Source organism: Delphinus delphis, chromosome 20 (genome assembly GCF_949987515.2).
Source record: "Delphinus delphis chromosome 20, mDelDel1.2, whole genome shotgun sequence".
In the NCBI taxonomy this organism is placed as follows: Eukaryota; Metazoa; Chordata; class Mammalia; order Artiodactyla; family Delphinidae; genus Delphinus; species Delphinus delphis.
Window position 1 is genome coordinate 40214720 of NC_082702.1, and position 23811 is coordinate 40238530.

The 23811-nt window shown below is 45.1% G+C and overlaps 1 protein-coding gene and 1 non-coding gene across 5 annotated transcripts in view; one reads left to right on the plus strand and one right to left on the minus strand.

Moving 5' to 3' along the window:
• Positions 1 to 1210: 1210 nt before the first annotated feature.
• TRNAR-CCU (transfer RNA arginine (anticodon CCU)) lies at positions 1211 to 1283 on the minus strand. The gene has a single exon. It is a non-coding gene; the product is annotated as a tRNA-Arg (tRNA).
• A 1500-nt stretch (positions 1284 to 2783) lies between these two features.
• PHAF1 (phagophore assembly factor 1) overlaps positions 2784 to 23811 on the plus strand; it is a 28193-nt gene continuing 7165 nt past the window's right edge. For 2 of the 4 annotated variants that reach the window (XM_059999146.2, XM_059999148.2), the window contains exons 1-9: positions 2784 to 2833; positions 2942 to 3057; positions 8802 to 8884; positions 12859 to 12942; positions 17700 to 17743; positions 19574 to 19653; positions 19888 to 19982; positions 20825 to 20922; positions 21012 to 21124. In XM_059999146.2, coding sequence (XP_059855129.1) covers positions 2994 to 3057; positions 8802 to 8884; positions 12859 to 12942; positions 17700 to 17743; positions 19574 to 19653; positions 19888 to 19982; positions 20825 to 20922; positions 21012 to 21124 — 661 coding nt within the window. In that variant the 5' untranslated portion in view covers positions 2784 to 2833; positions 2942 to 2993. The remainder of the gene's footprint in view (positions 2834 to 2941; positions 3058 to 8801; positions 8885 to 12858; positions 12943 to 17699; positions 17744 to 19573; positions 19654 to 19887; positions 19983 to 20824; positions 20923 to 21011; positions 21125 to 23811) is intronic. The other 2 variants (XM_059999147.2, XM_059999149.2) reach the window with 1 other exon arrangement.

Genomic DNA, 23811 nt, shown 5'->3' on the forward strand with positions numbered 1-23811 from the left:
TTATAACGTGGGAACTGCCTCTCAGAAAGCCCTGAGAACTCTTCCACCCGTTAGAGGTCAAAGCACAGTTATATAAGTTTTTGAGACAGTGGGCTATACATTAAATGACATACTATTGACAGTTTACACAATCCAGATCATGCATACCAGGTGAGTAGTGGGTCATGGGTCATCATGGCCCCTTACAAGATTAAGAAGAAAGGTTATCTCAAGGAGTTGTGACCCTTGATGAGATTAAGAAGGAATGTTATCTCCTAAGGAGGTCTGGTTAATGCAGGTGCATAACACACACTAAAGGGGAGGGAGGAGGCCCAAATTTTATGTTTAAATTTTTCTTGTCTTGCCATAAAATATGGATTTTATTCCATCATCACGTTGTTATCCATAGTGTGTGGCTTTCTCTTTCTCCTTCCTCTCTTATACCCTTCGTTGTCCACCAGAAATAAGTCCCTCCAAGTGTTTTTTAAATAGAAGAACCATTCCTAGTCTAGTTGGATTTGAGTTAAATTCAGACATTCCAAATTGACTAAGATTACTCCCCACCAACCTTATGTTTTTCTCCAGGCCAGCTGCCCAACAACACATCTTTAACGCTTGCCATGCATTGTAAGAGGTAAATGTCCCCCTGATCACTGGCCCCTGCCTCTTTCCCTGTATTCGGTATTATTGATAATTTTTTGTTTATCTTTCAAGAAATGTTCTCCCTTTTACGGTATGGCCAATGTTCTATTTTATTTATTTATTTTTTTGGCCGCACCATGCGCACAGCATACAGAATCTTAGTTCCCCGACCAGGGATGGAACCCGTGCCCCCTGCAATGGAAGCATGGAGGAGTCTTAACCACTGGACTGCCAGGGAAGCCCTAAGGCCAATGTTTCTTTTATTTCTGATTTTACAGGAAAAAAATGGGTCATACTATACAATTTTGCACCTGGCTTTTTTCTCTTGGAGCTCCTTCCACATCAGCACATAGAGATATACTTCATTTTAAAAAATGGATCCTATTATACATATATATCAGAGTTTAGTTAGCCACTTTCCTACTGGTGGACATCTCAGTGACTTAGTTTTATTATTTTGGCATAGGATTCTGCAAATGGACATCCTTCTCCGTATTTGTCTTTCAATATTTATTTATTTATTTTGGCTGCACTGGGTCTTAGTTGTGGCATGCAGACTTCTTAGTTGCCACATGCATGTGGGATCTAGTTCCCCAACCAGGGATCGAACCTGGGCCCCCTCCATCAGGAGCACAAAGTCTTACCCACTGGACCACCAGGGAAGTCCCTCCATGTTTGTCTGTTTGTTTTTTAAATTTATTTATTTATTTATTTTTGGCTGCACTGGGTCTTCTTTGCTGTGCGCTGGCTTTCTCTAGTTGCGGCGAGCGGGGCTACTCTTCATTGCGGTGCGTGGACTTCTCATTGCAGTGGCTTCTTGTCATGGAGCACCAGCTCTAGGTGCGAGGGCTTCAGTAGTTGTGGCTCGTGGGCTCAGTAGTTGTAGCTCACGAGCTCTAGAGCACAGGCTCAGTAGTTGTGGCGCACGGGCTTAGTTGCTCTGCGGCATGTGGGATCTTCCTGGACCAGGGATCAAACCCGTGTCCCCTGCATTGGCAGGCGGATTCTTAACCACTGCCAGTAGCAGTGGCCAAGTTTTGATAGAGCCTTCCATGTTACACTCCTATCAAGCCAGTTTAAGAATTTAGCATGTCACTCTCTCCCCTGCTGAAAACCTTTCTCCCGGGGCAATGTAATGCAAAGAATTTGAGTTCTACCGCCTAGGTCCACAAGGCCTTTAGCCAATCTGGGCCTCATTTTTTTTCCTGCCTGTAAAGTGAGATTATAACCAATCTTGCATCTCAGGGTGGTTGTGAGAATCCAGAGGCTGCATTCACCAAGGGTCAGCTCCAGAAGAAGCCTGGTTGTCTTTCAGTTTTAGAGTGTCCCAGGGCACGGGCCAATAGCTCAGGATGAACAGGCTAAAAGACCCCCTACTCCCGACTTGTAAATGAGGCAACTGAGGCACAAAGAGTACCAGCGGTTTGGTCAAAACCACACAGCGTTGGCGGTAAAGCCGTCTCTGGCGGAGTCCGAGCTGCTGCCCTGGGGGCTGCGCACAGCTGAAGGTACTCAACCAGGAGATCGGGCTTAGCTCCTCCCCTCTACCCTAGTCCTCTCCCTCAACTGCCCCCCGCCCCGCCCCTACACACATGCTCGAGCCCACTCCTCGTTTGCTTTGAGTTCGACCCGAGCCCCAGGGGCCGCAGCGAGAAGGAATCATTCCTGAACAACTAGAGGCAGCTGCGGCCGCTGTCAGTCTCGGCACCAACCGAGAGTGCCAGGGCGCTGGCGCGTCTTGGGCTTTGAGACTCCGTGTCCTCCCTCCCCGCTGGACCTCAGGTGGTGCGCCCTCGGAACTCGCCTTTTGCGCCCAGTGACTGTGAGTGGGCCGTACATGCAGAGACGGCAGACAGGTGCTGTACAGCCATGTCACATGCATGTATTGCGTGGTTCAGACATCCTTGTGTGAAACGTGTGCGGTGTGGTGTGCAGATGTAGAGGTTCACAGAGTACGGTGCTCCTCGTTCCAAGAGCGCCAGCACTTCCGGATGGTACTCTGAGGCCTCTCTCTGCCTTCGCCCGGACTGTCGCAGCAGCCTATCCGGAGTTTGCGCCTGAGTGACTCCGCCTTAGCTCCGCCCCCGAGATTGAAATCCCGCCTTCGCCCCGCCTCTGCCACACTTTACGGCCCCGCACGCCACTTTTGCCGCAGACGCTCCTGCTGCCGCCGCTGCTGAAGGCTGTTGCCGGTGAGGTGAGGTGAGGTCAGGTGAGGTGTGATGTTGGGCCGGTAGCGTTGGCGACCGGGTAGAGGTGGAGAACAGGGCTGCCGCGGGTCGGCGGGGGCGGTGGGTCACCTGCTGCTTTGTTTCTTCAGCTCCGGTCCCGTCCGCACTGCCGCAGAGAGGCCGCCCCGGCGAGCCGAACCAATGCTGGATCTGGAGGTAGTGCCCGAGCGCTCTCTGGGAAATGAGCAATGGGAATTCGCTCTGGGTGAGTATGGGGTCCTCCCTCACGACCCTACTCGCTGATCCTTCCTTCCTTCCTTTCTGGCCCTTCCCACCTCTGGGCTCTGCTCCTTACTCCCCTGCGCCCGCGGCTCCTCGGCTCTTTGGAGCTCCAGCCACTAGATGCCCGCTCCGACCGCCCCGACCCGGCAGCGTACCGCTCTGCCAGGCCCTGACGCCCTTGCATCAGGCCTCAGCGGGGCCCCTCCTGGGGCAGTGCTTCAGTAATAATAACAATAACAATGGCTGACACGCCCCAAACATTGACTCAGGGCCAGGCCCCATTCTCCTCTGCATAATTATCTCAAGTATGCCGCCGGGGTTGCTACTCTTGTTATTTCTATCCCCATTTTACAGACCAAATAACTAAGAAGTGACTGACACCCTTAAACACCGCCACAGTGGTCTGTCTCCCTTTGCTTTTCTGGGCTGTGGGTAGCCTCTAGGAGAAACCCAGGCACTGTTCTCATCGTCAGATGTCGGGGATCTGGTCAAGGGAGTTAAGGAGAGTTTGTGTGTGTTAAAGGAAATTCTGACTAGCTTCCTTCTCGTTTTTATGTGGTTGATGTGTGGTGTAATCTAAACCCAGACCTTAGCCGAGAGAGTTAAAGGTTGAATGAAATAGGAGTTCGGGGAAAGTAACATTTAGCTTGTAGAAAATGCAGGTTGGCCATTTTGTGAGTTTTGGCCCATTTTTTCCCTTTCCTCAACGTCACTACCTTTATGTGTACAATCATTTGCATTCGGTAACCCCAGAGGGTGTTTACTTTTATGTTCCAGCACTAGGAAGGAGGGGGTGGGGAGTGGGTGTCTGTGCTGTTTGTTTGTGCAAGGCTGAACTTTTGTCACACTAATTTGGGCTACTGGACTGAGGCAGCTGCTCCATTGGGCTATAGCTTGTCCTTGAATCTGGAAGACTCATGTCTATGGAGATAGGGTAGTTGAGAAACTGCAGAACAGATTTGCTGGTGGGACTCTGCTGGTGCTCAGTGTCTCCATGAACTGAACAACAATCCTCCTCTGGGTTGTAGGAGACAGTTTTATTGAGAATTTTCAGTCACCTTCTCGCAACACTGCAGCTTCTTGTGAAGCACCAAGAACTTGATTGAGAGGCTAATAATAATATCTTTGCCGCCAGGCCCATTTGTCATGCTGATGCTGTTTGGCTTCTAGTTAGGAAAGAACCTCCCCTAACCACAGCTTATGCTCATACCAAGACTTCACAGGGTGGAGTGAAAACTGTAACTGTAGCTTCAAACTGTGCTTGATGGTGTGACCAGGTTGTGGATCTCTGTAGTGCAGTCTCTGGGTCAAAAGTAGTGATTAGGATATCATTTGAGATTTCCAAAAAATTGGGTGGGAGAGTAAGGCTTCTTCTGTCAACTGTTGCTTTGATACCTTAACCCCTACTCCTAACTTTGCCAGTTTCTAGGAATTAAGGATTTGGGTAGTTCTTTTAGGCTGTCTAAGTAGCAACCACAAACAGTGAAAAGAGCATTTTTGTACATTGGGCCCAGAATTGAACTTTGAGTGAAAGCTTAGTTCCTCGGGGAACTAAGATCCCACAAGCCGCTCAGCATGACCAAAAAAAAAAATTAGTATTTTTGAATTGTGTCTGCCTGAGAGATGGTGGTCATTTAACTTCCCCAAGCTTTTTATAAAAAAGTAATTTTTCCCTCTTTCTCAATCTTCTTCCCAGCCCTCAACACATTTAAACTGCACTTGAGGCTGATAGGTAGGGATAGGTCTAGTAAGTGGATCTGTGCTTTAGAATTACATTCTTAGGCTAGACTAAAGTCACCACAACCCTGTAAGGTGACCTCCATTTGCCAGATGAAGAACAGGCTCGGAAAGACAGAGAGGAGAAAAAGAAGCCTAACAGGGATTTTCTGCTTCTCACTGCTCTGTCCTGAGTATGGGCTCAGCTTTGTCTCCAGGTTTCTTTTTGGAATCTGTGCAAATGCAGATATATCTAGCCCTTGCCATCATCCGCCTGGCACGGTGAGGAGCTGCATCCAGCTTTTTGGCGGCCTTCCTGGCCTTTGTGTACTCTTGGGAGATTAGGGAAATGCCAACAACACAGAGACAGGAAAGCCTAGGCAGAGAGGAATCTCTGAGAGTGCCACCCATGGGTTGACCAATGGTGGAGTAAAGGCAGTGCAAACTTGAAATGTTTTCAATGAGACTTGCAGGATGTATTGGTATGGAGACATATCTCTAAATTCATTTTTAAATTAATCTTGAAAAAAATTGATAACTAACAAGGACCTACTGTATAGCACAGGGAACAGGGAACTCTTCTCAGTACTCTGTAATGACCTATATGGGAAAAGAATCTAAAAAAGAGTGGACATATGTATATGCATAACTGATTCACTTTGCTGTACAGCAGAAACTAACACAACATTTTATATCACCTATACTCCAATAAAAAAAATTTTTTTAAATTAATCTTGAAAATGCCCAAGCAAGGTAGATTTAAAGGGTCACTGGAGAATGGTCTTCTCTGAGATTACCTTGTTCCAGAGAGACTAGGGGCTTACTCTATTGAAGGGTCATTCTGTGGACTCTGCTTATAATCATTGAAAATTGAGTAAGAAGTGGTCATAAGCCCTGAAGAGCTTAGTCTAGTGGGAGGGAAGGCGTACAGAAATAGTTCATTTTATTATAATGAGGTAGAGGTTGTATAGGGTGCTGTGGAAGGGGAGAAGAGACTTGACCTGACCTGGGAGTTCAGAGAAGGCTTCCTATTAATCTGTAGGAACCAATACCATTCCTGGAGCCAGTGAGCACCAGGAAGGCCCTATCAGAAGTCTACTGCCAGATTTTTCAACTACACTTCCATAGACATAAATCTTCCAGTCAGGTTTTTAAAAAAAAAAAAAAGTGGGAAAGATAGATGGTGTGGGGAGCTGCAAGCAACTTGGTATTTTAATTAGAGCATGATGTACTAGTGGAAGAAGATCAGATCCCCAGATTCCCTATTTGTAGTTAGCTGCCTGGGACACTATCAAAGAGTCTCTGTTCAGTGGAAAAAAGGATGTCTATTAGTAAAGTGTTGTGGGCATGGGTTTAGGAAGAAAGTTTGGTGACTAGATTTGGAGATATGGGTAAGGAAGAGGAATCTAGAGGTTTCTGGCTTGAGTGACTGTGTTAGAGATGAGATCCAGAATACAAAGGAGAGGCCAGATTGAAGAGAAGATTAAAAAGTCACTTTTAATCTGTCAACTCTTCATTTGCCTTTTTTTAAAGGTTTATTTATTTATTTAAAATATTTATTTATTTATTTGGCTGCACGAGGTCTTAGTTGTGCCACGTGGGATCTTTAGTTGCGGCATGCGGGATCTAGTTCCCCGGCCAGGGATCAAACCTGGGCCCCCTGCATTGGGAGTGTGGAATCTTAACCACTGGACCACCAGGGAAGTCCCTATTTGCCTTTTGATATATACAGAAAACAGATTGAGATGTAAGTCAGAAACTAGTTGGTTGGGTGAGTGAGGGATGGGCAGAAGGAAATACTGCCCATCATAGAGACTTGGGAAAGTTGGAGGAACAGCAGGAAAGAGTGGTATTGATGGAGACAGAATGAGAATTCTCAGAGGGAGAGGGTGGTCCTAAGGGCCTATAGGATCTGTTTATTGTACCTAATTGCTTTATTTCACTCATTCAGAGCTCGACAGGTACATAGAACCACTTACTGTTGTGTGGTGGGCATGGTGATTGAGTGCTGAGGATACAGCCGTAAGACAGACATTGTCTCTGTCCTCAAGGAGGCATGTAGGGGAGACTCTTACAGATAAATAAATGGAATGGGAGGCTTCATTAGATAAGGCAGTCAGGGAAGTGAAGTGTGAGCCAAGACCTGAAGAGTGAGAAGAACCAGCTATGGGAAGAACATTTCAGCAGAGTTGAGTTAGTGCAAAAGCCTAAAGTGGCCAAGAGCTTGATGTGTGCTAGGAACAAAGGGAGGCTTGGTGAGCAGTGGAAAGAGTAGAGGAGGTGGCCAAGGTCCAGAATATTCAGGGCTGTTAGGTGATGGCATGTTGTTTGGGTTTTATCCCCCTGGATTGTGAAACCACTGGAGGGTTATAAGCAGGCAAATAATGAGTAAGGTGTAGGATGTGTAGACTGACCATATACTCCACACCCTTTGGGGGGTTAGGTAACTCTTAGAGCTAGAATGGTGCTCGGGTTTCTTTGCCATATACATGGTTGGTTCCCTTTAGAGACCTTTTGTAGCCTTCCTTTACCAGCAGCTGTGTGACAACTGGTCGTTGGTGGCTGCTTTGTCTGCTCCAGGTGGGTTACTCCCTGGAAGCCTCAGGACCCAAAGATTCCAAGGCCAGGAATTTGATGTGGTTAGGTGCAAAAGAACCGTCCCTGAAGAAACTGGTTTGTGCCATGTGGCCTTCTCTTTCTCAGCACCTGAGGTTATATGTCTTGCCTACATGGATGTTTGCCCATTCCCTATGGGAGAGACAGCATAGATGCTCCTCCATTTCAGGAATGGCAAAGCTGAATGGTGCATCAACTTGTTCGTATTCTCAACAAACATTTAAGTCTCTACTGTGTGCCAGGCTCTATGCTATAGAAGGCTGGGAAGTACCTTAAGGTGTGGTTCCCTCCAACTTTCTTCAAACCGTAGAATGGACCATTGAATGAAGGCAGGATTAGATCATTGTTTAAATGTAGATGGGTCACACATTTTTTAACTTTCTAATTCTTTGTGTGTGAGCTCTTTTCTGCACATCTCTCCTGGAATCAGAGGTAAACTGATCTTGAATGTGAGCCACTGTGCTGCCCCAAGGTCATATGGTGGTCCTTCTTCCTTTCTCTTATTACCTAGCCCATAATCCTTCAGTCCCACTAAATAAATGTTTATTCAACAGCCACTGTATGGGTCCCCAGTGCTGGGGATCCAGAGAGTGGTGAATAACACAGACACTGTCCTTGCACTCATGAAGCTTTGTTTTTGGATTGTCTCTGAGTTTCTTCTTGTTTGAAATATAATGCACTCTGTGAGAACATACTTTTTGCTGTTCCCCATGAGTCCCTGGAATCTTTGAGATGTCATTGGGATCTGGATTTCTTAAACTGGGGGCATATGTAAATTTGTTTAAAATGGCCCACAAGTTAAAAAATCAAGTGTTAAGATTTAGAGGATGTTTGTGGGTTGATAAGTGAGAATCCATTGAAATCCTTCATAAAATAAGTTGATTCTGGTAATTGTGTGATATTTTTTTCACTTTTTAAATGAGCCCTTACAAATCATATGCTCCTGCAGACTAAAAGAGGAGACAGATATCAGAAAGGAAGAGAGGAAGGACCTGCCTAGGTTATATGTAATCATGGCAGAGTGAGAATCAGAACCTTGGCCTCCAGAGTCATGCAGTCAATGCATTTCTTACTCTATTCTTTGGTTCCAGCTGACTTGCTTTCTCTAAGCCCTTTGCCTGCTTGGGATCAACATGGAAGTCCCCATTTCCAGGAAGTCTTTTATATTTACTCCCTCCCCTTATACAATCCACTTATTCCCTTAGTGCTTGCCATTAACTTTATTCTCTAGCTCTTACTGCTTATTGAACGTTTATTTACTCAATATGTCCATAGACTTTAGTGGCGTCTGCTCCCACCCCAGGCTTTACTACAGGGACTAATGCCTAGTACAGTGATAGATGCCAGTAAATGGATAGCCCAAGTAACCACACAGGTGTCCTTGCTTTATTTCAGGAATGCCTCTGGCTCAGGCAGTAGCCATTCTTCAGAAGCACTGTCGCATCATAAAAAATGTCCAGGTTCTCTACAGTGAACAGGTGAGTGGTGGCGGATTTGTTTACTGAAATAGCATCCCTACTCAGTGAATCATTTCTGGAAGCTGATGCTCTGGGAGATACTGACTGGCAGGAATTCCTAGGTCAATGCATTTGAATGGGAGAGTCTTCAACACTAGTCAGTTACCAAGTACATTTTCTTTGATTCTGAAACTTGTGGTTTTGATAATCTAGTGCTGCCAAGCTTAGACAAGCCGTAATAACCAAACTTGGTTTTTTTATTATGTTTGACTTACCTACTGGCTCTTAAAAGGGGCTTTTTCAGTGGGAGGCCACCTCAGGGATTGTCTGGTCTTCTAGGGTGCTTGCCTTCCACTTTCATGTTTAGTCTTTTCTGCTTTGTTGATTGCTTTGGTTTGTGTTCAGGATTGTTGCAGTACAGATTTCTGGCTAGCACAGCATCCCAGACTTGAAAAAAAGCAGGTATAGCTCACCCCTTTACTGAGAATGATCTGATATACGGAAATTACAAAACATTGGCTCCAAGTTAATGGACATGTTTTACTTTTTTTTTTTTTTTTTGGTCTGATTTATGGTAGTCTCTATTAATGTTGTGCCCAGAATTAACCCCTATAGTATAATGTTATATGTACCTACAAGGACCTTTTCAGTTTCCAGAAAGAGTATACTATATTTTAGGTTGGCACTGGAGCAGAACTTTTTGAACATCAGGATTTCTTTTATTAGGTTTTATAAGTAAAGTTAGAAACATTTTTATAGACCTTTAGAAATAAGATTCTTCTTATCTCTAAAAATGCAGTCTCCCTTCTGTTGAACTCACTGGAATCCGTAGTTCTTCTGGACACAGACACTATGGAGCAACCTTTGTGGTGCCCTGTGTGTCATAAACCTCAGGGAATAGTTTTGATCCTACACAGGCTATAAGATGTTCTCAGTGCCTTTTCTGAGACCCTTTAAGTACCAAAATGATGATTTTATTTCCATTTGTTTCAATTAGTTTCTGATCCTAAAGCAACTGACAGCTTATTTTTGACATGAAGAATGTTGTGGATTAGAGGTGGGTGAGATTTCTGTGAGGCTTCCCAGTTTGGCTTAGTGTCAGAGTTGAGCCTGTTACCTATACCCAAACATTATATTTCATAGTACTGTACCCCTCTGCCAGCCTAGTGAGGTCCATGTGAGGGGTCCTTCTGAGACAGGGAATGCTTAATCTCCAAGCAAGTGCTTGGATATTCTTGTGCCTACCACAAAACACAGAACTTGGGCAGAGGTTCGTGGAGCCACAATGCCAAAATGGTTTCTCATTTATTAAATGAAGAATGGTGACTTCCTCTTTTTTGCACTCAGATCATCCCTAACCTTATTTGACTTTCAGTGTTAGACCATGAGGGACTTACTCAGGACAGGTAGCAGCCATCAAAACAGGGATAATGGGCTTACTTCTTGAACTTATAGCCACCAGTACATTTAGTTAAATCAGATTTAAGCACCCAAGATTAGATACATTAGAAAGTAGGCTTTAAACTTTCTTAACCAATTATTTTAAATGAAGTATATTTCATATATCACTACCTTGTTGTCTGTCATTCCAGTCTTTGGGTACAAATAGTAGTTTTAACTTTTAACATTAATTAAGCTAATTTCCCCCAGTGTCTTCTAAGCAGCTGGAATCATAGGGTTTTGGGGTTTTTTTTGTTTGTTCTATTTATTTATTTACTTTTGGCTGCACTGGGTCTTTGTTGCTGCATGCGGGGCTTTTCTCTAGTTGCAGCGAGCAGGGACTACTCTTCATTGCGGTGGCTTCTCTTGTTGCGGAGCACAGGCTCTAGGTGCACGGGCTTCAGTAGTTGTGGCACACAGGCTCACTAGTTGTGGCTCACGGGCTTAATTGTTCCGCGGCATGTGGGATCTTCCCGGGCCAGGGCTCAAAACTGTGTCTCCTGTATTGGCAGGTGGATTCCCAACCACTGCGCCACCAGGGAAGCCCCCGGAATCATAGGTTTTTAAATCCAGACCTTGGTTCAGATCTATGCTTTTCCCCATTTCTTGGTTGTCCGACTGTAGCAAGTTAATAACCTGACTGGTTCTCCTTCTGTAAAGTGGATATGGTTTCCTTATAATAGAATAATCTTTTGATGAGGATCAAGAGGAAATAGTCTCTCATATGGTGCTTCTTAAATGTGGATCCTGTCCTCTTCTGCCGTCCTTCCCTTCCTTTCCCATTTGTGTCTTTGCTTCCCATCATGTGCAGAAAATCATTTGGCCCCATTAAACATTTCAGAAATATCTTGTCTCTAGCAAATCACACCTTGGAAATTAAATGTGCGTATCAAGTAGGTCCCATCTTTCTTACAGGGAAGAGATGTTAACAACTAGCAGAGACAGCTTTACTGAACTGGAAAGTACCTGCTTAAACACCACATAGTACATATGCATTTTGGTTCTGTAGATATAAAGTACTAATAAAACATTAATTGTGAGGATGATTTGCTTGCTTTTGAAAATTGCTTAGTTATGTCCTGAATTGTAACAATGGCAGGGAAAAAAATGATCAGATGTTGGGAGCATGTAAGAAAATTCAGATACTCCAAGCAAGGATCTTGAAAGATGCTAAAATCTTGCTTCATCCTGCTTACCACCGTGGACTAGCCCTCTCAGAAATAGAACTGTGTATTCTGGGTTGAGAGTAGGTGACCTAAGGTCAGGGTTCATTATTCCATTATCGTGCTTGACACCTAATGGTTTAGACATTCATACAGAGCTACTGGAAAATTACAACATTCTTTCTTCTAGTGTTTGCCAGGCATAATGGTGCCACCTGGGCCTGCTGTCTTGTGAAGCTCAGTGGGGTGGAGGGGAGCAGACAATCTGAGCTAATCTCAGAAAGCTCCTTCTAGAGAATTTTTCCAGTAAGGCCCACACCAGCAGTGGCACCTGGCCTTCCAGCCCATATCTCTGTCTCTCACAGGCATACTTTCATTTACTGGGCCTACCTTGAGAAGCTCTATAAAGAAACTTGTCTAAACCCTTTTGACAGCTGTGTGCCAGTTTCAAGAAGGGGCAGGGGTTTGGATGGTGGTGTTTTTCTTCTACTTCTGGGCAGCCTGGTTCAGGCATATGGAGAGTCTTCAGACTTTGAATTGATTGCATTGGCATAGAAGCAGGCAGGTGGGGCAGACTCTAGGAAAGAGTACTGTATGCTGAGTGCTGAGCTTGGTGCTTTCTGATCTACTATCTATGTCCTCATAACAACCCTGGAGGGGAAGGGATGATGGTATTCCCATGAAGAAACTAGAGCTCAGAGAAGTTTAGAGAGTCACTTAAGGTCACCAGCTCACCAAGACAGAAGGCCAGCTCTGTCCACTGCTTTGCTGCTGCTCCCCTCCCCTCAGGACTCAGAAGGGGCAAATGTAGAAATATGACTCCTTAGGTATTAGACTTGGGCTTTTCACTTTCTGATACGGGATGGTGCGGGGAGGGAGGGAGGAGTAAAAGTGTCATCTCATACATAATCAGATCACAAGGTACTTCTTTGTCCTGGAATCTGGCATAAAACAGTCAAAGAATAAAATGTGTTTTCCTGTGGGTGGTACAGACAGCCTGGGAGTGAACGGACATAGGTTCAGCTAACATGCATTCACCATTACTTGCTGAGTTTGGATCCTGGCGAGGCCTTTTACAAGGCTTTTATTCCTCATCAACTACTCTGTAGGTTTGACAGCAGTAAACCCATGCTACAATGTGGACCCGGGACCCTTGAAAGAAAATGGCCTGTATACTCACATAATTTTGGCCTTTTCCCCCAGGTAATAACTCAAAGGCTGGAAGTAGAGGACACTGCGTTCACAAACCAGTTTCTGGCTTCCAAACCTGTCAGCTGTCTACACTTAGATATTCCCTGTACACTGCATTTATGTTATAAGGTTTCAGTGGGTGCTGGTAAGAATACTACATGTTCAGAGTGTGTATTTATTTATTATTTTGGTTTTTTGTAGTCTCCTCTAAGCCATGACCTCATCCTTAACCTGACTCAGGACGGGATCAAACTACTGTTTGATGCTTTCAATCAGAGACTTAAGGTAACTATAAATGACGAGTAAAGTTTCACGTCAGGCTGATTAACGTGTGACGTTGTGGGATGTTTCTGAAACTCATAAGTGGGAGTAGACTTTTGTGTTTTAGAGACAACCACAATATAGGGGACTGAAGCTGTGCCTGTTCCCCTAAAAAGAGAGAAGCTGGGGGTGGATTGGGATGGTTGGAAAGAGGCTGGGAAGGACTCCAGCCCCAGGCTGCAGAGGTGAAGGGGAAAGAGTGTTGAAGATTTGGACTGTGGGGAGGGGGCTTTTATGTTGAATAGGAAAATGAGAGGAGCTAAGTATTTGGCATTTATTTTATTTATTTATTTTTGGCTGCGTTGGGTCTTCATTGCTGCGCGCGGGCTTTCTCTAGTTGCGGTGAGTGGGGACTCTTCTTCCTTGCGGTGCGTAGGCTTCTCATTGCAGTGGCTTCTCTTGTTGCAGAGCACAGGCTCTAGGCACGTGGGCTCAGTAGTTGTGGCTCGTGGGCTCTAGAGCGCAGGCTCAGTAGTTGTGGCGCACGGGCTTAGTTGCTCCGCGGCATGTGGGATCTTCCCGAACTGGGGCATGAACCCGTGTCCCCTGCATTGGCAGGCAGACTCTCAACCACTGCGCCACCAGGGAAGCCCTAGTAAGGTTTTTATATCTTGTTGTTTTGCTTCATTCTTGGGTCAAACAATAAGACTGGGAATATGAAAAATGGAAACTGTTCTTCCTAAAATGCTGAAGCTTGGACCTTAACACCACCAGCACTGAGTTGATTCTTGAGCCCCTTTAAAAAGAAATGTAGGGCTTCCCTGGTGGCACGGTGGTTGGGGGTCCGCCTGCCAATGTAGGGGGCGCGGGTTCGTGCCCCAGTCCGGGAGGATCCCACGTGCCGTGGAGCAGCTGAGCCCGTGAGCCATGGCCGCTGGGCCTGTGCGTCTGGAGCCTGTGCTCCGCAGCGGGAGAGGCCGCAGCAGTGAAAGGCCCGCATACTGCAAAAAAAAAAAGGAAATGTAAACAAACAACTTGCTGGTATGTAGGGTTGTCTTAATTGGCAGTCAAGTGCAGTTTACTAACACCTGTTTCAGTCCACGATGTTTTTAATACACTATTTACAAATGCCTGGACATGAAAGGTTAGTCATGTGACATCAGACTCATGCCTCAGAGTCATAAGGTTGAATGTGGCTCAGGGCAGTGGCATGCCAGAGCCATCGTCCTGGTTAGGTTATATATAGAGTTGTCTTTCCAAAAGGCTTGGAAGACAACATGGAAAAATGATCTGTACATGGAATAAGAATTCCTCATTTATGATGGTTTTCCAAAAGGAAAGTTTGATGTGAACATTCTTATCCCCACAACACCCTTGCCTCCTCTTGTAGGCTCAGTCATCCTGTCTTTACTGACCAGAAGTTCCACACTGGCAAAGGGTAGAAGGTGGTCTTCAGTGTGGCTTCTTCACAAATTAGGGGAAATTAATCTGGAAACACCTTTACAAAGAGTCATTTGTTTTTAACTTGGTAAATCCACTTTAGGAAACATAACCCAAAAAGATTATGGGGAGGGTAGTAATGCCAGATATTTACAGCAGGGCTTTTCATAGTAATGAAGAGCCAGAAGCAACCTAAATAGACAACAGTGGGCGATAGATAGGCAGCCTACCATAGAGTTACAGCATGGTGAGGACAATATTATATATTTAGTGAGCACTTAGTACACGTTAGGCACATGGCTGAGTGTTTCCCATGCATTTCCTAATTTAATCTTAACAAGCCTGTAAGTGGTACTTCTTACCAATGAAATAACAGAGGGACAGGATAAGTGGTCTAGCTGACACCAAGCTTTTAACCCTATGTTACCAGAGTGCAGTAACTGGCCACTGGGAATAGAAATGGCTTAGGTTTGTTGATGAGTATGGGAAATAGATGTGATAAAAGCTGAAGAAAATAGTGTAAGCATACTATGCAGAAAAGTGAGGAATGGGAAAAGAGATAGAATAGAACCTTCTCTCTGCCTTCTGTGGGGTCCCTATGAAGAAAGAGGGGCTGGGGCCCTGCCTGAGCCTCTGGAAACTGAGGAAGTAATCCCTCAGGTGCCTTGGTTGGTACCAAGTCTGACCTCACCCATCTGCCTGCCCCTCCATCCAAGGGCTTCAGAAGCTGCTTCTCCCCAATGCTATGTCCTGCAGTTTCCCCATCCTCTCACTCCCTATCTATGAGAGAGCATTATGGAATGAGTCTTCACAAGTCACAATCTTTACAGCCACATGTCTTTTCCTTTCCTGTCTTGGGTGCTGCCATGTCTTCTCTTCTAGGGAAATCAAGGTCTTTTCCAGCCCAGAGGGTGGAAAACCATGGACTTCAGATTTCCCCAGCTACTTGTCCCTATGGCCCAGCAAGCTCCATAGGTCAAAATCTGCTTGTTGATTCTGGCAAGGGACCCAGAGTGCTGGCTGTCTTGGAGTCCTTCGTGTCACAGGTGCCACGCCATAAGTGTTGGTGTGGGCTGTTGGCAGGTGAATGATAGTGTCACAGCAAGAATATCCTGGAGGCCCACAGGATGAGCGATGGGCAGCCCTTGGGGGATCGTTAGCCAGCCATAGTAGTAGCACTCAAAGAGGCAGAGTGCTTGCCTCTGCTATACAAGCAGGGATTCTGGCTGAGGGTTGAGGCCTCTGCCAGCATGGGACCCCGACCTCAGTAAAATGGCATACCAGTGTGGCATAATACACTGCCATGCCCAGGCTTTCTGAAGGTAGTGTCATGAATCATAGCTATTCCCCTGCCCTTGCATGACCTCTCTTGGCACCTCTTTTCATATTTTTGAGCTTCATATTGCCCTTAGCTATCTTCATACCCAGCTGACTCCCTGACATGTGTTGTATACCTCCTCTGTGCAAACTAATCAGCCAGACCTCAAGGGGCTTAACTCAGTGGTACCAGTGAACAGCATATGCTAATAGCGGTACCAGTGAGCAGCATATACTAATAGTGTAGGAAAGGGTAGATTGAAGTGCTACAACAGCCCAGCAGAGGGAGTGATTCTTAGCAGCAGGTAGGATCAGAATAGCTGCACCTTATAGTGAAGAGGTGCCCAATTTGTGGTTCAGTTATGATTCTCAAACAAAGTTAGAGACAAGTCTGACCAAGAATGAACTGCCTGTTATGTCTCTGTTCCTGTGACAATGCCAGATGCTCCTGTACCCAGTGTCCCACAGCCCTTCCCAGGATGAAGCCCTGATTGTCAGGGCAAACAGACGTTGAACCAGCTCTGCTTGTGCTTCTTCAATGGGGGCCAAACCTCCCAGCTGTAGGATACCAGATGGTGCTCTAGGCCTCAGCCAGCTATGCTACTGCCTGCCTAGCCCTTGACGCCATTGTCATAAAAGACTTCACAACGCTCATTACTTGGCATCGCTAGTGGCTGAGAGTTCGATACCTTTTCCTTTGTCTCATTCCTGAGTTCTTGACATTTCATCTGAGGCTGAACCTTTTGAAACTTCACAAGGGTCCTGAGGTTCTCCAGGTTTGACCAGATGCTCTTCGTTAGGGATATAGCTGAATATTGTCACACTTGACCTAAGCTAATGTAATGTGACTTGTTTTCTAGTAGGATAGACCTCTCCCTCCATCTTTTTTTGTTTTTGTAAACCACAGTATTTTGAAGCTATTTTTGAAAGGGACTTGATTTGGGTTTTTATAATGCAGCAAAGTATATAATAAAAGGAAGGGGGCTCAGTATCCCCCTTACAGGTTACAGCCTTCACAAACTGCATGAATTTGTTTCTGTGAAGGGTTTTACTGTCCTGTAGCATGGTATGTACAATCTTTTATGTGACCCAGCACTAGATGATATCTAAAAACCTGATGCAGAATGTCCATGGACATCTGTTGAACAATCCACTAGAAAGAGGGGTAGGGTGAGTTTATGCTGTGTGTGTGGTATGGGTTTTTCTTCCAGAGTTAAAAATAAGAACAGGGGCTTCCCTGGTGGGGCAGTGGTTAAGAATCCGCCTGCCAATGCAGGGGACACGGGTTTGAGCCTTGGTCCGGGAAGATCCCACATGCCGCAGAGCAGCTAAGCCTGTGTGCCACAACTACTGAACCTGCACTCTAGAGCCCTTGAGCCACAACTACTGAAGCCAGCGCACCTAGACCCCGTGCTCCACAAGAAGAGAAGCACTGCAATGAGAAGCCCATGTGCCGCAATGAAGAGTAGCCCCCGCTTGCTGCAACTAGAGAAAGCCCGTGTGCAACAACAAAGACCCAACACAGCCATAAACAAACAAAACAAATAAATAAATTTAATTAAAAAAAAACAAAAGAATCCGCCTGCCAATGCAGGAGACACGGGTTCGAGCCCTGGTCCGGGAAGATCCCACATGCCACAGAGCAACTAAGCCCATGCACCACAACTACTGAGTCTGCGCTCTAGAGCCTGCAAGCCACAACTACTGAGCCCATGTGCCACAACAACTGAAGCCCGCGTGCCTAGAGCCCATGCTCCCAACAAGAGAAGCCACCACAATGAGAAGCCTGTGCGCCGCAACCAGAGAAGAGCCTGCATGCAGCAACGAAGACCCAACACAGTCAAAAATAAAATAAATAAAATAAATAAATTTATATATTAAAAAAAACGTAATGTGCAGTGCTTCAGGAGAATTTCAACTAGTGATAATTTTTTTTTCTTCACTACTCTATAAATGTCTTTCTAATTAATCTTTTTCAACTGCAGAGCACTAACAGCTCTTAAACATTTGCTTTTTGTTTTTAGGTGATTGAAGTATATGACTTGACTAAAGTAAAGTTAAAATATTGGTAAGTTTTCTCCCGGTATGTGTCATAGGCTTGGTACACAAGGGCTTTATCTACTACCCATATTAAGTTAGTAAAGGATTCCCATGTGCAGCAGTTCTGGGATTACAGCCTGGTGCCATGATTTCCTCGTGCAGCCTCCAAGTCTACTCAGTTTCCTGAGGAAGAGAAGGAAACCTCATTAAGAACACACTGTGTGTAAAACACTTCACATATGTGACAACTTATTTAATCCCACAACAAAGCAGGACCTCAGCTCAGAGGTCTGTGACTGTCCCCTGGGTCATAGCTACCCTTCCCTGCATGGCCTCTTTTGGCACCTCTTTATGTGTTCATTACCAACAGAGGTGGGACAAACCAGATACATCTGACTTCAAGGCCTATGCTAAAGAGAATGCCAAAAGGATTACTATTTGGGGGGCCAAAATCTGCTTTTTAGAATGAAAATGGGATGTATTTGTGCCTGTATGATGCACAAATATTTGAACCTCCATTATGGTAAGGCGCTGTGCTGGCATCTAGAATATTCCGTTCAGTAAGCTTCCTTAACAGGCTTACCTTCTCTGAGGGTGTGTAAGGGATCAGTTCCTGGGCTGACTCAAGCAGTGTTTGCCAGCAGAGAAGTGGATAAAGCAAATGCATAATAGCACTGACCCCTGCAGATTCTGATTGTCTTTTAGTCTTGTTGGGGCCTTCTGTACCTCAGGGTCTGCACTTGAGACCTGCCCTCTTAAGAGACAGTGGTGGGTAAGAGTGAGGGTTCTAGAGTCAGGCTTCCCTGGGTTTGGGTTATGACTTCTTCATTTTATTACTCTGTGAAATTGGGCAAGTCACTTAACCTCTTTGAGTTTGTTTTCTCGTCAGAGAAATGAAACCAATAATCAGGTTGCTGGGTTAGGAAGATGACATGAGATAATACTGGTAAAGCATATAGCACAGTGCCTCGTTAAAAACAGCGGTTCCAGATGCAAGCTATTATATATAGAATAGATAGACAACAAGGTCCTACTGTATAGCATGGGAAACTATTTTCGGCATCCTGTAATAAACCATAATGGAAAGACTATGAAAAAGAATGTATATATAATTGAATCACTTTGCTGTACAGCAGAAATTAACAGAACATTGTAAATCAACTATACTTCAATAAAATAAATATTTTAAAAAGCAGAGGTTTTCCATAAGTGATAATTAATTTTTTTTAAAGTATTCTTAACCTTAAACATTTTCCTTAAAATTGTAAATGATTTATCTTCATGCTCATTATCTGAAATCATTCGCCTCTCTTTGCTCCCAAGCCCACCCCCCTCCCAGGTATTTTTCCTTTGCTTGGGATCCATTCCTCCCCATCCACATACCCGTTCACCCAATCCATGAGTGCTGGTTCTTCTGCTTGTTAGGAAAACAAGCTGCCTAGCTTGGCTGTACCCTTTTAAGACATTCATCCCTTTTTAAGAAAGCTCCTTTTCAAGCCAAACTACTAGTATGCATCCTGGGAAAACACATTAACAATGTCTATTTCTGAGTACTCTATCCAAGTCCAAATGCCATGGGGCTGAGGCCAGATTGATTTCCTTCTGAACTGGCCTGGTGGCCACAAATGTCTTGGGAGGTCCTAGAGGACTAATTCTCTGTATCAACCTCAGGAGAATTGACTATTTATGACCTCATTTATTGTCTCTTATTTAAAAGTTCTATAGTTAAACTTTTATTTTGATACAATAGTAGACTCACTCGCCTGTGTTTTAAGCGTAACTCTTCCAGCCACCATCTCTAATGATCTGTGAGCCCATCTTGCAAAGCCTGGTATTAAAAAGTATCTCTGTTTTTCAGTGGTGTGCATTTCAATTCTCAAGCCATAGCTCCCACCATTGAGCAGATTGACCAGTCTTTTGGTGCGACCCATCCTGGAGGTAAGCCAAGTCCATTTGATTCCTCTGGTCATCTGTAGCCATGTTCCTGTCGGATTTGGGGATTGGTACTTGGGTGTGAAGGAAAGCTCTTTCCTCTTGTTTTCAGTCTAGTAGGTCAGTTCAGAAATGAGACACAAGGAAGGTGTTGCCAGCCATTACTCCCTGCCAGGCTGGTTTGTGTTCACAACTTCTGATGCCATTCAACCATGCCATTTCTTCTCCCCACTCCCACAGTGTACAACTCCGCTGAGCAGCTCTTCCACCTCAACTTCAGAGGACTGTCTTTCTCTTTTCAGCTAGATTCATGGACTGAGGCTCCCAAGTACGAGGTTAGCCTTTCTCTTTCCCTGATATTTATTGCCCGGTGCCCAGGTGACATGGGTCAGCAGAGTACCATTGGAGGAGGCTGGATAGGTGCTCTTTCTTTGGTTTCCTGATCTCTGAGGTCTTCGGAGGCCAATGGGGGGTACAGTGGGGGAAGCTGATAGAACAAAGCCCAGGCTGGCATTCCCAGGAAGAGGGCGCTTTCAACTGAAGAGTGAGGTCGAGCTCACTTTGCAGAGGTAAATCCACGTCGTGTGCTTTAAAACTCCAAATCCACAGTTTTTCTTAATGGCCTGGAATTTGAGAGAATTCATCCTTAGGCAACAGCATCCTTAGTGTTATGAAATGATAGCTTTTTGTAAGTTTTACATTTTATTAAAGGAGGCATTTCTACATTTTCTCCCTGATGAAGGAATGAAAAGCTAAGTAAAATTAAAGATGAACTTGCATGATTAGGTGAATTTATTGACCTGGAGACAGGTTGGACTGTGTGCTTTGACCTGACCAGTTTTTTTTTTTAATATCAAGAGTTTTAATCTTGATAAATAAAACAAGCAAACTTCAAAGTTTCTCAGAAACCACAGTCCCATCTTTCTACACTGTAGGTAACCATACCCATTTTTATAGATGAGGAAATAGATACAGAAAATTTGTACCAGGTAAGGCAGTACCAGTAGCAGAGTTCTATCTGAAACTGAGATATTCCTATTCTAAATTCCTTACTTTTAAGGAACTTTTAACGTGACCTGGCCAGTTCTTGAAGGCCATGAGTGTCAGGAAAGTGCCAGAGCCTGAGTCGGATGGCCCACAGTGTGCTTTTATTAAAATATTTCTCTTGTGTTTGCAGCCCAATTTTGCCCATGGTCTGGCTTCTCTCCAGATACCCCACGGAGCAACTGTGAAACGAATGTACATCTACAGTGGAAACAGCCTACAGGATACCAAGTACGTGTAGGGGAGCACAAGCTTCATGCTAAGGCCATGGGCTCCCTGGGAGGGAGGGCAAAGCCTCTGCTCACTGTGCCTTCCCCCAGGGCTCCCGCGATGCCCCTGAGCTGTTTCTTGGGCAATGTGTACGCTGAGAGTGTAGATGTTCTTCGAGATGGAACTGGACCCTCAGGTTTACGACTTCGCCTACTTGCCGCAGGTCAGTTACTGGCTTTGGGGTGGTGGATTCTCCGTTATATCCTTGTTGTGATAGTCTAAAATCCCACGTCCTTAGGATAGTTGGTAGAAGACAAATGGTGCTGATGTTTATGGTTAAAAGTTTTCATTTAAATTTGTGAAGGGACAAGACAGTCTTATTTTGAGCAAATCTTAATAAATGGCAGTAAAACTTCTTCCCTTGGCAGGTACATCAGCCTCTGTGTACTTATGTAGCTTTGCAGTGGTTCCTACGTCCTGGAGATATATCTTATGGGCTCAGTGTTGTATGTTGTCTCGTTTTCCACCCTTTGTGCTAATTTCTCAGAGTAGACTGGCAAGAGGAGTTTGTTGAATTGTGGTATAGCCATACCCTGCTCAGTTTTGTTGACTGTGAACAAAAAGAGTTGCTGCCTTCAGGGTCTCTCCAGGATTCACGCCTTATCTTGTATTTTCTTGTGTGGACAATCTCAACTCCTTCGGATCTTTGGATTATACTTAGTGGTACCGAGATCCTCCTGTGTGTAGTTTGCCTCCATAAAGATGGCCTGGAGACTTTGAGCTCCATGATGGGGCTGTGCCTTAATGGAGTTCACATTCTAGCCAGTGTTTGTTTGTAAGCTGGGGTCTTGCATCAGTCTCTGGGGCATCCGTTCTCAACCGTTTAGAGTCTGGTATATAAACTGTGAACTCACTCCCCTGAACAATTAGACAGTTCACAGCCTCCAGGTTAGAAATTTCTTTTCTTTTCTTCTCTTTTTTTAATAATTAATTATATATATAATTTTTTTTTAATAAATTTATTTATTTTTTGGCTGCGTTGGGTTTTCATTACTGGACACAGCCTTTCTCTAGTTGCGGTGATCGGGGTCTATTCTTGCGGTGCATGGGCCTCTCGTTGCAGTGTCTTCTTTTGTTGTGGAGCACGGGCTCTAGGCGCACGGGCTTCAGTAGTTGTGGCTCGTGGGCTCTAGAGTGCAGGCTCAGTAGTTGTGGAGCACAGGCTTAGTTGATCCACGGCATGTGGGATCTTCCCGGACCGGGGCACGAACCCGTGTCCCCTGCATCAGCAGGCAGACTCTCAACCACTGCACCACCAGGGAAGCCCCTACAGTGATGCTTTTAACATGGAAAGTCCATCCAATTGTCTTGATCCCCACAATAATTTATAGGATGACTCATTCCAGGGAATCAGAAACTAAAATAGTCTCCTAAAAAGAACTAAGAGTAATTTACCTGAGGAGGCTTCAGGTAGAGTGAGACAAGAGAGGAGGCTCACCTGTAAAGGGTGTCTCCCCTGTAGCCCTACCTGGACATTCACAACTATCTGGTACTTGGAGACATGGGCACACAGTCCACCTTGACAGGACTTTTGGTGGGTTCCATAGGTCACCCAGGCTTGCCTAAGTGCAGGATTTATAGACAGAGGTTAATGTAGACCGTGGTTTTTCCCAGGACCTAGTTAATGTACACACAGCTGTGTGTGTGTATGTGTCAGGAGTGGGATTTGAAACAGCTCTTATTTTGCCACTCAGTTTATATGTGCTGTGACTTAAGACTCTTGGGTTAGTTGAGAACTCAGTACCTCTTTGTTTCAGAGTTTGGATCCCTGAAGTCTTCTGTATATAACAAATGGATTGTTATACAAGAAAGAGCTTTGTCAGCTATAAAGCCCTGTGTAGAGTAAGGTGATGGTGGTGGTTATCATGGTACCAGGAATTGCAGTCCTTGGTTTCTTGGCTTCCTTTTATAATTTTGAGCAAAACACTTTGTCTTCTCATCCACAGAATGGGGGAAATTTTACTCTTGGTGTGTCTGTTGCTATTCCACAACCACTTCTGTGTATGTGTGTGTTTAAGTAGAACCATTTCTGAAATGTATTAGGCAAAGTCAGGGTTGAAAGATTCTTCCCAACAAAGAAACTTCTGGCAAATCAGGTTTTTTTCTTTCTCCCACTTGCCTGGTTTGTCTCTTTTGAGTGTTAGTGGGTCTGGTGTTTGTAGAATTAGGGAGTTAAAAGTTAGTGTGTGCTTTGCTCTTGGCTCTTTTATAGAGTGATCTTCAGGTCCAGTCTCAGGTTGGGGGTTACCATTGAGAAGTACTTTTTTTTTTTTAATATATTTTATTTTTATTTATTATTTTTGGTTGTGTTGGGTCTTCATTGCTGCATGCGGGCTTTCTCTAGTTGCAGTGTACAGGCTTCTCATTGCGGTGGCTTCTCGCTGCGGAGCACAGGCTCTAGAGCACAGGCTTCAATAGATGCAGCACATGGGCTTAGTAGTTGTGGCTTATGGGCTCTAGAGCACAGGCTCAGTAGTTGTGGCGCACGGCCTTAGTTGCTCCGTGGCATGTGGGATTTTCCCGGATCAGGGCTTGAACCCATGTCCCCTGCATTGGCAGGCAGATTCTTAACCACTGCGCCACAAGAGAAGCCCCAAGAAGTACTTTTTTTTTTTTTTTTTTTTTTTTTTGGTACGCGGGCCTCTCACTGCTGTGGCCTCTCCCATTGCAGAGCACAGGCCCCAGACGCGCAGGCTCAGCGGCCACGGCTCATGGGCCCAGCCGCTCCACGGCATGTGGGATCCTCCCGGACCGGGGCACAAACCTGCGTCCCCTGCATCAGCAGGCAGACTCTCAACCACTGCGCCACCAGGGAAGCCCCCCGAGAAGTACTTCTTAACGTAAATCCTT